This window comes from Eucalyptus grandis, chromosome 7 (assembly GCF_016545825.1).
Source record: "Eucalyptus grandis isolate ANBG69807.140 chromosome 7, ASM1654582v1, whole genome shotgun sequence".
Taxonomy (NCBI): domain Eukaryota; kingdom Viridiplantae; phylum Streptophyta; class Magnoliopsida; order Myrtales; family Myrtaceae; genus Eucalyptus; species Eucalyptus grandis.
The window spans coordinates 5531622-5547416 of NC_052618.1; the positions used below are offsets into that span (position 1 = coordinate 5531622).

The window sequence follows — 15795 nt, forward strand, 5'->3', positions numbered from 1 at the left end:
ATTAAAAAGAAATTATTAGTGTCGATTTGCAGATCAAAAACAGCAAGGACGATGCAAAGTCGGTACTTACGCGTGATTGACTCGGTGTCCCTCGTGAATCTTTTGATTTTTAAAAATTATTTTGGTCCTATGACCGATTAAGCCCTATCCTCACGACTGTCCATATATGTTGCACTCACGTTTCATAACGAAGACAACATGATGAAGCCTGTCCCTAGTGAAAAAGCACGACCAGTTAGGTGATTGATCTCGATCACTCTTTTTGTTGCATCTTTCTCTGCAGGTGTCTTCTTTATAAGGCTCCTTTCTGGGTTCATTTCCGCCTATAAATTCCTTCCAATCGTAGCAGCGATTTCAGATCGAGAGACAGAGATGGCGAAGCCAGGTTTAACGGCAATGGTGGTGGCAGCTCTTGCTCTGGTGGTGGCAATGGTGGCGACACTTGCCCATGCCGAAGCGGATGACCCCAAGAAGGTGGACGCTTGGTTCAATGGGCTTAGCCATGCCGATCGCAAGACCACACGCCTCCACTTCTACTTCCACGACACGCTCTCTGGCAGGAACCCCACGGCAGTGCGCGTTGCCGAGGCCACGATGACCGAGAAGTCCCCGACGCTTTTGGGGTGGTCAACATGATCGACGACCCACTGACCGAGGGGCCTGAGCCGGAGTCCCCCCTCGTTGGCCGGGCACAGGGGTTCTATGGCTCAGTTGGGCTCGAGTCGATGGCCCTGCACATGAACATGAACCTCGTATTCACGACCCCGGAGTACAACGGCAGCACCCTGAGCATATTGGGCCACAACCCGGCACTCGAGACCTATCGGGAGATGCCTATCGTCGGTGGGACCGGCGTTTTCCGGCTGGCAAGTGGGGTCGTGACGGCGAAGACGTACTTTCTCAACCTCACCACCGGCGATGCTGTAGTTGAATATAAGGTCATAGCTTTGCATTACTAGATATATCGTGGCTTGTGTTGTAGTCAAGTCCAAAGGTTATGGAGGAAATTACATCGTTCTAGTTGTGTGTGGATGCTCTATCGTTTCCAATTTGGTTATGCTCTACGTGCTTTGTGATTTTTCATTGATTTTGGTGGTCTGGAATCTTCCTGTGTGGGCTCTAGATGAACTATAAATTGGACTCGATTTATCACTGAGTAGGTAATGTTACAATGTTCGCCGCCATGTGAGATCAAGCTTGCTGAAAATGTCAATGATTTTACCCACCTAATAATTATGAAAGTTGATGCAGTCAACGTTAATTTTTTTATTATATTTTGGAGTTCCCATTTTAAAGTTACTGAAACCTAAGATTATGTCTTGATTTGGTTTCAATTTGAAAACTGTCACGCGGCAAGCTCAGTCAACCACCACCTAACAATAATATTCAGGGCTGTACGTCTTGTTCAACTTAATAATTGGAATTGGTGTGTTTGAACAAGCTTTTACAATATATTAGGCAATGCATGAAAACTTGAGTAAAATTATATTACTGAATTATATTTGGCTTTACACATCTTGGTCTAGTAAAGATGTGGTAGGAGGGCTTACTATAAGCATAGCGTTTTAGTAGTGACCAGTGATGGATGGGTTCATTAGACATGCCTATATAGAAATGGCTAAGGTCTTCTCTCCATTTTCTAATGTACATAGTTATTGTTCTATCCATCAAGAGTCGTCAAGGTAAAATGGAGATTAGAGACAATGACTTAAGTAAAGAAGTTCAACTACAATCAAATTTGTTGATTCTGCATATTGTTCATTTGATTAATTAGGGGTCAATTTTTTGGAAATCTATGTAATGTATAGTGATCTTGAGTTGAATGTTTTATTTATATTGGCTTGACTTGCTTACGGAGCGCTCTTCATTAATATATGTAATTAGGGAGACGATAAATTTGGATTTGAGTGAAAATGAAAGGACCATCATCAATGTTTCTCTCTAATGATTGTTATACTTATCGTTCATCATTTAAGTTGTGAGCAAAAAGAGAATACTAATTATGTCATTTTAGGAAAAAAAATGTCGAATCTCGAGTAGAGTACATATGTCCTAAAAAAGCCTAAAATAATTATGGCTAAAAGAATTAGAAAAAGAAAAACTAAAGGAGAAAAATCGCGTCAAAAGAGAAGGTAGTTATTGACATTTTGGCATTTCCATGATAACGGCATCCAAGGCTTCGGAAGGGAGAACGCAGTTTAGCAGGCGCCTCTTCATGGGGTGGGGTGGGGCCCGGTGCGACGGCGGGTGCATTCCGGCTCATACGCTGAGTCTGGAAGCCGTTGCGATCTTGCAACTCCTGTTAAAAAAAATAAAAATCCGACGGTTCCCCCAACCTCGTACGGAGGAAGTCAACATGCTGACGTGGAAGCTCCTTGACCCATGACGTGGGCCCCACCAGAAGAGACGTGAACTGGCAACAAGTCCCAATATCGACTGGTCTCGTGGTAGTGCCTGCATTTTCCATAATCCATCTTAGCTAGTCATTTATTTGTTGGGGCTTGACAATTTGGCATATCTATTTACCAACTTATATTGTTTTATCATCTATGGATGTCACTTATTTTGTTTAATGGTGAAATATTAACTATTTGCTACTATCGTGAGTATTTACACCTTCCAAAATTAAGAGGAACCGCACAATTTAGTTGTCCAAGGAATGACCGTTGCTAGCGATATGCTAGTTCTTCTAACTAGATTATTTTGTTGCTTGTGGTTATCAATATTTCAATATTTGATTTGCTCTAGAATTATAGGTTTTCTAATTTTGTTTTTCCCCCCTTCATATTTAAGGAATCTTACTTGGTGGGAGTACGATATGAGGAAATCCCACCAAGTAAAACTTCCAATTCAAACTTTTCAAGAAAGTCAGTTAATTTCTTGAAATTAAGTGTGGTGGAGAAGCTACATTTGTTTTTAAAGACTAATGGTTTGTTAGCTCATCATTTTCCTTATAAAAAGGATTGATATATATATATAATATTGGAAGATATCGTTTGCTAGAGTATCAATAGAAATATTGACGAAATATGACATGTCGCAAGGCCATCTGAACTTTTGACAAATGGATTGCGTTGAGTCCACTTGATGGTACTTCTTCTTCTTCTTCTTCTTCTTTTTCTTGATCTAAAAACGTGGAATTTTCATTGCTAAACCGAAGATGTTGAATTACAAAAAGTTCGAGCTCCAAACATATATTAACCAAAGGGGATGTAGGGGATGTGTAACCCAATCCGTTGAAAGAGAGCCGACACGATGGGCTTAAGCAACCTAATCAGCCGTTTGATTAAATTCTCTTCACTCAAACCGGATGAAAACTCCTTTTAATTGGCTCAGAAGATTAGTGCAATCTTTAATGATGGACCTGGGGCCCATGGCGTTTCAGAGGAAAGTACAGCTGCAGATCAATAAACTATCTGCTGATAAGAGGACTTGCAGATCAGAGGAAAGTACAGCTGCACTTTGGGGGTTCTTTCGTGCGTTTCTTTCTTCCCGCTGTCTAAGTCACCAAAGTGCAGCCCGCACAACTAGGGCTTCTGCGATTGATGCTGAGGGAGCAAAAATTTGCTGCACGAACCCACCTGTGAGCACCCCATCTCTGGTTCTGCAAAGGACAGCAGCTGAACCCTCCATAGTTGAGCTATTCCAGGCCGCATCCACGCTTAGTTTGAAGCCGATCTGGGTTGGAGAGGGCTCCTTCAGCTGTTCACCAGATTCTGCAGGTTCTTTTGCTTTATTTCGGGTGAGTTTGCTATCTCCATACTTTACAACTAGCTGAGTCGTGTAAATTGCTTCCTCAATCATTAAGCTCGAGTTTGGTTTTTTTGTCTTGAAAGATGAGGTTGTTCCGCGCCTGCCAGATTCTCCAAACCAGATCCGCAAATATGGCCTTTGCTTCTTGGGTATCTCGCGCGGTAAGGTTCTCCCACACCCATTTGTCCATTCGATTACATATGTGAGGTGATAGATCTACTTTTATCCTCTGATCCGCCCATATTTGGTTTGTCTAGGGACACCAAAATGAATGTGTTCTGTTGTTTCGGGCACTTGGCCGCATAATGGGCATTCAAGTTCAGGTAGCATTTTCCTCTTGTATAAATTTTCCTTCGTAGGCAAAGCGTTGTTGCTCGCACTCCAAATTAAGAATTTGACTTTGGAGTAGGTCTTTAGCTTCCAAATCTCAGTCCAAAGTTTTTTTGGTGGCTAGTAAGATGTAGATGGCTGGTTTGTCGTTTGGGTTTTGTCTGGTTGCGAAACTTGTTATATCCACTTTTTTACTGTGTACGAGCCTGAGTTGTCGGCTGTCCAAATAAGCTTGTCTAGCCTGGGTGAGTGGCTTAGCAGAGTTGCTAATATTTCTTTGACAATTCTCTCTTCCAAAAACTTTTGTAGTAAAGGAATGTTCCATCCTCTTTCATTATGATCCATTACTTTAGCTACCAAGTGGGGTTCATTTTGGTTTGCCAGACCTCCAATTTTGCCTGAAAGTAGCCATCTATCCTTTCTAATTTTGATCTTGTTACCATCACCCACCTCACATTTAATCTCTCGGCTCAATTGTATCTCTCCCTAGTAGTAAGCTTTGCCAAAAGTTCATTGTCCAAAACTCCCCTCTGGGAAAGTAGATCCCTTTGAACAGTCTGCTCCATATAGCATTAGGGTCTTGAGTGAGCCTCCAAACTTGTTTCCCAGCATGGCCTTGTTAAAGTCGACTAGGTCTCGAAACCCAAGCCCCCCAAGTCTTTTCTCTTTTTAGAGTGTCCCATTTTTTCTAAAGTACCCCCTTTCTAGCAGCATTTTTCTTCCACCAGAACGAAGAAACTTTCTTTTCAATAGCTCGACAAATCGATATGGGGAGTTTGAAAATAGACATGACAAACTAAGGTAATGCTTGTACTACCGTTTTGATCAGAATCTCTTTGCCTGCCTTCGACATTAGCTTCTCTTTCCATCCTTCCAATTTACTATCAATTTTTGCAAGAACTCAGGAAAACATTTCCTTCTTTGTTTGTCCCCAGTCCGAAGGAACAACCAGATATTTCCCTATTTTCTCCATGATTGGCACTCTCAATTCTGCTGCTATATTCTGTTTTAGGCCTTGGGGACAGTTTTTCCCAAAGTAAATACTTGACTTGTTGAGATTGATGGCTTGTCCAGATGCAAAACAATACTGATGCAACATATTTGCTAAATTTTGAGCCTCAATGATAGTGCCATTTAGGAAATAAAATAACATCATCCGCGAATAAGAGATGTGATAGTGCAGGGCAGTATTGATTTAGTTTAATGCCCTTTAAGCTGCTGTCTTGTAAAGCTTTTAGTATAAAGGAGGATAGAATGTTGGCCATAATAATGAAAAGATAGGGAGATAGGGGGTCTCCTTGTTTGATCCCTCTAGTCGGCTTGAAGTAATTACCTGGCTCCCCATTAATTTTGACGCTAAAAGATACTGAGGATATACATTGTTTGACCAAAGACACCCATTTGTCACAGAAACCCATTTGTAGCATGCAATTACATAGAAAATCCTATTCTACCCTTGTTATAAGCTTTTTGCATATCAAGTTTGAGAACTGCTGGAATTTTTGCTTACTTTTCCTTACTCTTAGCTGATGTAGGACCTCATGAACTATAAAAATATTATCTTGTATTTGACGCTCCCCCACAAATGCACTTTGTTAAGGAGATATAAGTTTCTTCTCCTCTACAGAGGGGAAAACAAAGATATAGTACCCAGGATAGATCATTTCACATTTTACCAAATCAGTCTTCCATGCTTTCTTCATAGTGCTGGAAAAGGCTTGAAAGTTGACATTTGGCTTTGAGAAAAGTTTACCATATAGAATAAGTTCACGTTCTCATCTTTCTAGTTCAGGCATTTCATCGACAGTTTGGTTACATCTTCCTCTAACCACAAATCACCCATACTCTTGCAAAGTGCCATTACTCTAAGCTAATTATCCAGTGTGCTCTCCATCCTATGGCTGAAAGGATGAAAGAAAATCCCAAGAAGATGTAGTTGTCAAGTGGGAATACCGGTAAGATTCTAGGTGTGTTTGTTTCACGGAAACGTAATGTTTTTGGAAAATGTTTTTCAAGAAACCATTTTTCAGGAAAATGGATAGTTTTCCTTTTGTTTGGTGATACGTGACTAAAAGTGTTTTCTAATGTTTGGATCGCATTTGAAAAATGATCTAACAATTGACAATAGTGTGCATCTTACTTCCAAATTAATTTATTGAGTCCATGTTACTTTATAAACGGATTTTTCTCGATCGATTAGTATATCTAGAATTTGAACCTGTAAAATGAAAAGGAAACCTAAATTCACACTTATTTTTTTTTTCCTGAAAATGGACATGATTTGAGATCTTTTATATATAACATTACATTAATTTGTATTTTTTCGTGATATTAAGTAGGAAGTAAAAGAAGCGAAAAGAAAGGAAAAGGAGAAAGGAGGAAAACATCACCATCTCGTCCATATAATCGGCACTAGCAAGCTAAAATCTCTTTCTTTTTTTTTTTCTTATTATAGATTTGAATGTTTCAAAAGGTTGTCCTTCTCTTTAAATAAGAGGCAAGAAATTTGGGAAATAAATAAAAGAAATACATCTAAAAGAAAATAAAAATCTTAGAAGAAACATTCCTTTTCCAAAGAGAGACATAAATCGATCCCCCAAATTCGGAAGCCCTCGCTCGCTCACAACCATCCAAAATCAAATCCATTTTCCGCTCAAAATTACCAAAAAAAAAAAACCCACCAAATAAAAAATTAAAAAAATGGGCTGTACACACACGAACTCCCTCTCTCTTTTCTCTCTCTAGCTCGACGACATCGATGGCTGACCCGTCCTCCTCACCGCCCCCTCCTCCAATCCCTAGCCTCCTTCTCCCACCATACTTGCCACTGCCTCCGCCTCTACCCCCCAGCTTGGAGTAGCCGCCGCCGCAGCAGCCGTGATCCTCTTCTCTTTCCTGAAGCGGCCGGCCCTCCAGGTCACCTCCGAGTACGACAATGACAACTCCGTCTTCCTCTAAAAGGTCTCGTGCAAGCTTCTCAACATCCTCGCCAAGCTCAAGCTCTCCTTCCGCAATGACCAGAAGGGCGAGGTCGCGGAGCCCCGGCTGGACTTCGTCTCCAAGCACCTCCTCCTCCACTACGACGTCGAAAAAGCGAAAGAACCTGGAATCGTGTTGAGCATTGTTGAAGAAGAGCTAGACCTTCAATGATGAAGAAGAAGATCTGGACCTTCAATGGCGAAAGAAGGTGCGCATCGTTGAAGAAGAGCCGAAGAAGAAAGATGAGCGAAAGAGCGAAGGGAGAGAGCAACGTACCTCTGAAAAATTTGGAGAGGAAAAGTGAAAGGTCAAGGAGAGAAAATGAAAATGGAAAGTGTTTCACCTTCTCAGGCGGGGAATTCGATTTCCTAAAATAATACATAACATTTGTGTTTGACCGGAAAGTATTTTCTGTTGACCAAATCTTTTCTAGAGAACCAACGGCTGAAAATCCGGAAAACACTTTCTTCGTAAATACTTTTCAGTGAAACAAACACACCCTAAATTTAGGAGTGATGGGAGCCCTAGCTAGTTTGAGAGTTTTCTGAGCAAGCAGTATATATATAATCTGCATCAAACTGTTTTTGTAGGTCTTGTCCGAAAAGAAGGATTTAGCTATTGGGTGCGGAAATCGCCCAAGAAAAGATGCTTAACCAAGTTTCTCTGATGCTGTGTTTGTGAGACAACATCCTAAACCATCGGTGCTTAACCAGGTTGCACTTGATGGTACTTCACTTCTGTAAAAAGTGTGTCGAACGAGGTCTGAATGGAGGTGACGTTTAGAAATTTAGGTGACTTTTAGAAATTTGAGTGTGGTGGAAAGTAATTGCTTTAAAAGAGAAAATCTAAATTGACTAGAAATGTATATAATTGAATTACATCAAAAAGGAAAAGTATAGAGAAATGTAAACAGGCATAGGGACACCCTCAAGCTCGTCGTCCCCGACCCCTGCTCCCTCCCCCAGCTCCGCCGCATCCTCGCCGGCCGCCTCTCCCCCTCGCCCCCTCCCGGCGTCTCCTTCCGCCTCTCCCTCAACCGCACCGACGAGCTCCGGTCGCCGGATCCCGCCGCTTCCTCCAGTCCCTCGGCCTCGCGTCCGGCGACCTCGTCTACTTCTCCCTCGGCCCCGATGCGCTCGCTTCTCCTCGGGTAGGCGATAGCTCCTCGAGCGCCGAATCCTCCGCAGGGACGTCGGGTCGGGTCGGGTCTCCCTAGGGCACGCAGAGATGGATTCCGAAGATCTGCACGGGGGGCGGCCTCGGGAGGTTGCGGATTCGGAGATGGTCGATTCGGTGCCTGAAGATGCGCCGGGAGCCGATGCTTCGGGGAGCGCCGGGGATCCAGGTAATTCCGTCTCTGCAAGTGTTGATTTTGAGGGCGACGGCGTTGTGGCCGCGGATGACTCGACTGGGGTTCGCAGCAAGTTCTCCGAGCCTTACTTTCTGAGGAGGGTTTTGAGAGAGGAATTGGGTGGGGACGGTGGTGACCATAGGCTTCTGGTTATTGCGGTGCAAGCTGTTCTGCTGGAACCCGGTTTCGTCGCGGTTGATCCGGTGACTGGAATGCCTGCCGATCGGTTTCATCTCTCCGATCAATGGCCTTCCGCGGCATTTACGATGACGTTGCAGTACAGTCTGCCTGAGCTTGTGGCTAGGACGCAGGGTCTGAATGTAACTGAGAGTCTTGTTCTGAAGTTTGAGAGTTTAGGTCACTTTATAAGTGTCTATGGGCGTCTGGCTAAAGCCAAGTCGGTGTTGATTAGAGTCTGTTTGAACGAGCGCAGATTTGCTCCTATTATAGACGTGATGTGGGTGAAAGGCGATGACAATGTGGAAGTGAATGAGGATGGTGGATCTTTGAATCTGAGTTCTGAAAAACAAGTGTTTGAGTTTTGGAAGATTGTAAAAGATGGTTTGGCATTGCCGCTGTTGATAGACCTAACTGAAAGAGTCGGTTTGCCGCTTCCATCTTGCTTCACATGCCTTCCAACGGAACTGAAGCTCAGGATTTTCGAATTGCTTCCTGGAATTGACCTTGCAAGGGTAGGGTGTGTATCTTCTGAACTACGGTATTTGGCATCCGATAATGATTTGTGGAAGCAGAAGTATGATGAGGAGTTTGGAGAGCGGATAGAAAGCAGCCGAGAGATCAATTGGAAGCTGATTTTCACATCTGAGGCGAAGAAGAAGAGGAAGTGGGAGAGTAGTTTGTGGTTGTGGCAGATGCCTACTGCTCGTATGCCTTTCTCCGTAAGGTTCAGAGAATTCCGAACCCTTCCGGCGTTCCAGGAGTCATAGGTGGAGATTATGACCGTCTGCCCGGCCTTGGGGTTCCTCCTCCTTTTGGCCCGCCCTTTCGTCGAGTTCAATTCCGGCGGAATATCATCCCCAGCTGCAATCTTGGAGGACTTAATGGCTGACGTGAGTTGGGTTTTGGACGGATCTTGATCGACTGTCAAGCAATGGCTGCTGAGAAATGGTGGCTTGGAGGCATCTATAATGGCCACTTTGGTGTACAGATCTATAGTTTTAGCAAGATAAATATGTGTTAGCAGTAGAGGTTGTATTTTCGCTGTTGCTTTTTACTTTTTTTTTAGTGTGCTGGAGGTCTCCCTCTCCACCACGCGTCTAGCGCGTGCTTTTCCTTTCAGTCTTGGAGAACTTCTAATGAAGTTGATGAAACCTAACCTGCATAAAAAAAAGAAGAAATGTAAACGGGCATGGAATTGAAAATTGTAAGGAAAATATAAAATTTAAAGCTCTTACGAAGTGTGTTCCCACTTGTGTGTTCTCCACTTCAACTCTTTAGGCTTTTTTATGCTATTGTCGCCTAATTCTTTGAAAAAGTCTCTCTATGTATAATTTCAATTCTATCTTGAATTTATTATTTTCTAATTTTTTTGCAAACTCTCACTATAATCCTAAATATGCCCATTGATTCAATAGTCTCCATTGGTTTCTTCAAAATTATTAGTATCAAGACAAGTTAGAGGCTTGTTATTAGAGCGGGCATCTTCATCAATACCCCACCCTCATATAGAACAACAATAGACTCTTGATATTGGTAATCTTGAAGAAACCAGTGAAGGTGTGAGCACATTTGTGATTAGAATAAAAATTGAGGATCTTTTTTGATAAAAGAAAAAAGTTTGGAGTGTAGTTGGAATTAAATCTAAAGTTGAGGGAGAAAGGACTGTGCGAGCGTGGATGCACTGTTGCTTCCTATAAGTAATTGTGCAGTTTGGGCTGTCCATTTCATTTTTGTATAGTAGGGAACCGGATGTAAGCTTGCTGTGGAAAATCATTAGGGCCTCACACCTGAGATTTCTCGATTGAAAATTCTCTTTTATTTCTTTCCAATTTCTCTTCACTTTCTCTCTATATTAATTGTCACTCTCCATCATTAAAAGTAGAAGCTCTATTTCCGGATATAGCTCCTGAAGATTTAGAGTTGCAGTTGTCACCGTTTTTCTTGTTAATTTGCGTTTGTGTCATCGTTTCAGAATAATCTTAATTGCCTTACCAGTATCCTTAGTTATCGCCCCCACCGTTTCTCGGCTTTCCGAAGCTTCTGAGCACGACTACTACCACATTCCATGGTTAGTGAATAAGAACTGAATCTCTCTCTGTTGTTCCTTTTTGCTTTGTGTCCTCACCTTTTCTGTGTGACGTTCAACAATGGTCACCGGTGAGGAAACTAAATGAGAGTCACTGATATTCATAGGGTTAGTCTATGCTAATGTCATTAAGTGCCTGAATTTGCCTTGTCAGTTCTTCGCGTTCTACCTATCTTCTGCAATACTGAGGCATCATCGTCGGAAAGGCCTGTGAACGGAGATGGTTGCCTTGTGGAGGTTGAAGATGGATGGTGGCTGAATAAGAGGCACTTAATCTCATATTTTCTGGGGGAGTTGGTGGTTCTTAAAGTCTTCGAAAATATACGATCTAGTTTCACGCCTTCTCTTTCTCTCTAGCTCTTCCTCTCTCTTATAACCGACTCAACGGAGAGAAAGTGAACGTAATTCGGTTCTCAAATCCTCCAAGTATCTAATTACGGAAAAATTTGAGTGACCCGATCAATATTTACTTTGATTTAAGCAACTACAAAATCCGTTTTGAATTTGATAATAATATATACTCACTTGATTTAGCCCATCCAATCGACCAATGTCTAATTTCAAGTTTAATTGTTATATTATGAATACATATCCTAATTTGACTGGACAATTTGCGTTTGCAAATAACACTGATTAATTATTAAAACAGTTTGCAGCGTTTATGTTTGGCTCAAAATTTTCGCCCTTTAAAAATATATTTAAGAAACTACGTTGAAATAAGCCGTGTTCGAGTAGAGTATGATTGAAAACGCTTTCTCTAGTTTATCCTCTATTATTTTTAAATTCAATAAGCTAAAAGCGAAAGCACTGTAAGTATCGTTCTCTCAATTTCGGCTTTAACCGTTATATAGATTAGAGTGCCCTTTCTCATAAAGATTTTAAATTTTAAAAAAAAAACCTTAATTTCAATCTTTCCATGGGGTGAAAATTTGTGGTTGAACTAATGTGCTTATCTTTCTTTAGATCGGCTCCCACACCTACCGCGCACTTTAGATCGGCTTCCACACCTACCGCCCGCCAAACGAAAAAGAAAAAGAAGGATTGCATCGAGAAGTCTATCGTCATCATTCCCCGATTGCACCAACTAGCTTATGTTAGATAGTGCTAATTGACCCAAGCCAACATATTTGATAGGATTTGAGAAACTTTACTACAAAGTAATTGCAAATATCCCATAATTGGGTCCCATAACGTGAATCACGACACTTCATTGCTGCAAATTCTAATCATAAACGTTGGCGTGAGAGAGTATCCATATTAATATACAATGCCATTGATTGCGATATCACTTTATATTTGCGATAGACAAGACTATTGTATGATATTAGATGACGCATGACAACTCAAGTTCAATTGCATAATCGAATAATAGAAATGTGTTGGGACGGTGTACAATAGACATGACGTCCTAACCGTATACAATGATAGATGGGCTCTGTAGAAGCAATTATACGCAAAATTAAGTGTGATCTAGGTAAAAGGGAGATTGGAGAGAAAGACCTAAGTAAAGAGGCTCGATTAGAATCAAAAGTAAAGTGGTTCGATTAGAACCAAATCTATAGATTAGGCAAGTGTTAATAATTTGAATAATCTTTCAAGTGTACCGAATAAATATGTAATATATAGGTGATCTTGGGTTTGAACGTTGGATAAGCGATTTTCTTACGGAGCATTCGTCATTAATACTTCTTCGATTTTGAAGAAATGTAACATGCTACTAACACTTTCCCTACATTCAAAAAGAAATGATTAGTGTCGATTTGCAAATCAAAAACCGCAAGGATGATGCAAAGTCGGTAGTTACGTGTGATTGACTCGGTGGTCCCTCGTGAATCTTTTGATTTTGAAAATTATTTTGGTCCTATGACCGATTAACACCTATCCTCACGTCTGTCCATATATGTTGCACTCGCGTTTCATAACGTAGACAACATGATGAAGCCTGTCCCTAGTGAAAAAGCACGACCGGTTAAGTGATTGATCTCGACCACTTTTGTTGCATCTTTCTCTGGAGGTGTCTTCTTCATAAGGCTCCTTTCTGGGTTCATTTCCGCCTCTAAATTCCTTCCAATAGTATCCACTTTCCCAGCGATTTCAGATCGAGAGACAGAGATGGCGAAGCCAGGTTTACTGGCAATGGTGGTGACAGCTCTTGCTCTGGTGGTGGCAGCTCTTGCTCTGGTGGTGGCCATGGTGGCGAAACACGCCCGTGCCGAGGCGGATGACCCCGGAAGGTGGACGCCTGGTTCAATGGGCTTAGCCATGCCGATCGCAAGACCACACGCCTCCACTTCTACTTCCACGACACGCTCTCTGGCAGGAAACCCACGGCAGTGCGCGTTGCCGAGGCCACGATGACCGACAAGTCCCCGACGGGTTTCGGGGTGGTCAACATGATCGACGACCCGCTGACCGAGGGCCCTGAGCCAGAGTCCCCCCTTGTTGGCCGGGCACAGGGGTTCTATGGCTCAGTTGGGCTCGAGTCGGTGGCCCTGCACATGAACATGAACCTCGTATTCACGACCCCGGAGTACAACGGCAGCACCCTGAGCATATTGGGCCACAACCCGGCACTCGAGACCTATCGGGAGATGCCTATCGTCGGTGGGACCGGCATTTTCCGGCTGGCAAGTGGGGTCGTGACGGCGAAGACGTCCTTTCTCAACCTCACCACCGGCGATGCTGTAGTTGAATACAAGGTCATAGCTTTGCATTACTAGACACTTTGTAGATATATCGTGGCTTGTGTTGTAGTCTAGTCCAAAGGTTATGGAGGAAATTACATCGTTCTTGTTGAGTGCAGATGCTCTGTCGTTTCCAATTTGGTTATGCTCTACGTGCTTCGTGACTTTTCATTGATTTTGGTGGTCTGGAATCTTCTTGCGTGGGCTCTAGATGAACTATAAATTGGACTCGGTTTATCACTGAGTAGGTAATGTTACAATGTTCGCTACCCTGTGAAATCAAGCTTGCTGAAAACGTCAGTGATTTTTCCCACCTAATAATTATAAAATTTGATGCAGTCGACGTGAATTTTTTTATTATATTTTGGAGTTCTCATTTTAAAGTTACTGAAACCTAAGATTATGTCTTGATTTGGTTTTGGATTTGAAAACTATCATGCGGTAAGTTCAGTCAACCACCAACTAACAATAATATTCAGGACTACACATCTTGTTCAACTTAATAATTGGAATTGGTGCGTTTGAACAGGCTTTTACAATATATTAGGCAATGCGTGAAAACTTAAGTAAAATTATATTACTGAATTATATTTGGCTTTACACATCTTGGTCTAGTAAAGATGTGGTAGGAGGGCTTACTATAAGCATAGCGTTCTAGTAGTGACCAGTGATAGATGGGTTCATTAGACATGCCTATATAGATATGGCTAAGGTCTTCTCTCTATTTTCTAATGTACATACTTTATCGTTCTATCCATCAAGAGCCATCAAGGTAAAAGGGAGATTGGAGATGAAGACTTAAGTAAAGAAGTTTGACTAGAATCAAATTCGTTGAGTCCGCATATTGTTCATTTGATTAATTAGGGGTCGATTTTTTGGGAATCTATGTAATGTATAGTGATCTTGAGTTGAATGTTTTATTTATATTGGATCGACTTGCTTATGGAGTGTTCTTCATTAATAATCCTTCTATTTTGACAAAAATGTAATATGTTAAATATAAATCATCCTCTACATTCAAAATTTCTATTAAATAAAGTGAAATGATATTCCTATACCTTTATATAACCTACCCAAGTAGAACTTGTAGAAATAATGTCACGAGTGCTATAACTTTCATATGGCACTCACTTTGGTGCCCATAATATTTCAATCGATAACTTTAAAAAAAAAAAAAAAAAAAAAATCACTTGGGTCGTGGTAGTGATTTTCTTTGCTAAAAAGTTCCTATATGGTATTAAAACCTTTATTAGCTAGAACGTGCAGAGACATGCCGTGTATATCCGCTAAAAAATTGATTTCATTAGTGTCAATTTCCAAATCGCTAACCAAAAAGTCAATGACTTAATAAGATCAGCAAAATAATGGATTCGGTCACTAATTAAAAACACAACTAGTGAATGATTTCCCCAACATCTGTTGCTTCTGTCGGGAGTTTCCATCGCCAGCGGGACCAGCATTTTCCGGTTGGTGAGCGGAACAGCGACAACGAAGACGTACTTTCTCAACCTCACCACCGGCGGTGGGTGGTTGAATATAATGTAATAGCTATGCATTACTAGACACTTTGGGCATTGTTATAGTCCACTTCTTCTTTCATTTGGACCTTCGGTTCTTTGCGGGCCAAAGGCTATGGCGTAATTATATGGTTGCGGCTTGTGTGTGGATGAGGTGATGTCCTTTATTTGGTAATGCTCTCTACGTGTTTTCCATTTTCATTGATTTATGGTGGAGAATGAAATTGGACATTATGGTATCTGTGTGTGAGGCTTTAGGTGATCTAAATTGGACACGGTTTATCACCAGGAGAAATTAGTGTTGAAATTTAATCAAATAAACTCAGAGAAGAAGACACACAAGAGAGTTGTTGCTGTAACTCTCGTCACAATATTCAACAGACATAAGCCTATTAAATAGGCAGAACATCCAAACCACTTTGCAAGAAAATAGGTATAGAACAACAACAACAACGACCCACTGACATACCCCACTAACCAGAACATGTGCAGAAACCAACTCCTGAAAACAAGCTACTTCCTATTGACTAGAACTCCACTATTACATTATTGAAGACATGTAAGAACTAAAAGTTAACTACTTCAACAAGTAGGTGATCTGCATGTTTTGGCGTCTTTAAAAATAGAACTTGCTGAATATGTCAATGATATTACCCACCTAATAATTTTGAAATTTTGAAGTAATCGACATGAAAACTAACTTTTCGTTTTGGGAATTTCGTATTATAGGAAACCCAAAATTACTAGCGGATTTGGTTTTTTCATCGAATAAAATGCGGAGGGGGCACGTGGGAACGTAATTCAAAAACAATTGTGACGATAAGATTTAATAGATTTTGGCCTCTTTGTTCAGTTGGGGAGAGAGAGAGATATCTCCTCTATAGCCACATCTCTCCTCGGCCGCGAACATCCTCC

At 41.5% G+C, this 15795-nt stretch overlaps 2 protein-coding genes and 1 pseudogene across 2 annotated transcripts; all 3 read left to right on the plus strand.

Moving 5' to 3' along the window:
• The first annotated feature begins 265 nt into the window (after nucleotides 1-265).
• On the plus strand, nucleotides 266-13676 carry LOC120296351 (annotated as a pseudogene).
• LOC104452530 (F-box protein SKIP22) lies at nucleotides 8290-9360 on the plus strand. The gene has a single exon (XM_039317339.1). It carries the CDS (start codon nucleotides 8290-8292, stop codon nucleotides 9358-9360), a length of 1071 nt encoding a protein of 356 aa, XP_039173273.1.
• LOC120295775 (dirigent protein 23-like) lies at nucleotides 12792-13610 on the plus strand. The gene is made up of 2 exons (XM_039317340.1): nucleotides 12792-12860; nucleotides 12905-13610. Exons 1-2 carry the CDS (start codon nucleotides 12792-12794, stop codon nucleotides 13397-13399), a joined length of 564 nt encoding a protein of 187 aa, XP_039173274.1. The 3' UTR covers nucleotides 13400-13610.
• Nucleotides 13677-15795: the final 2119 nt, after the last annotated feature.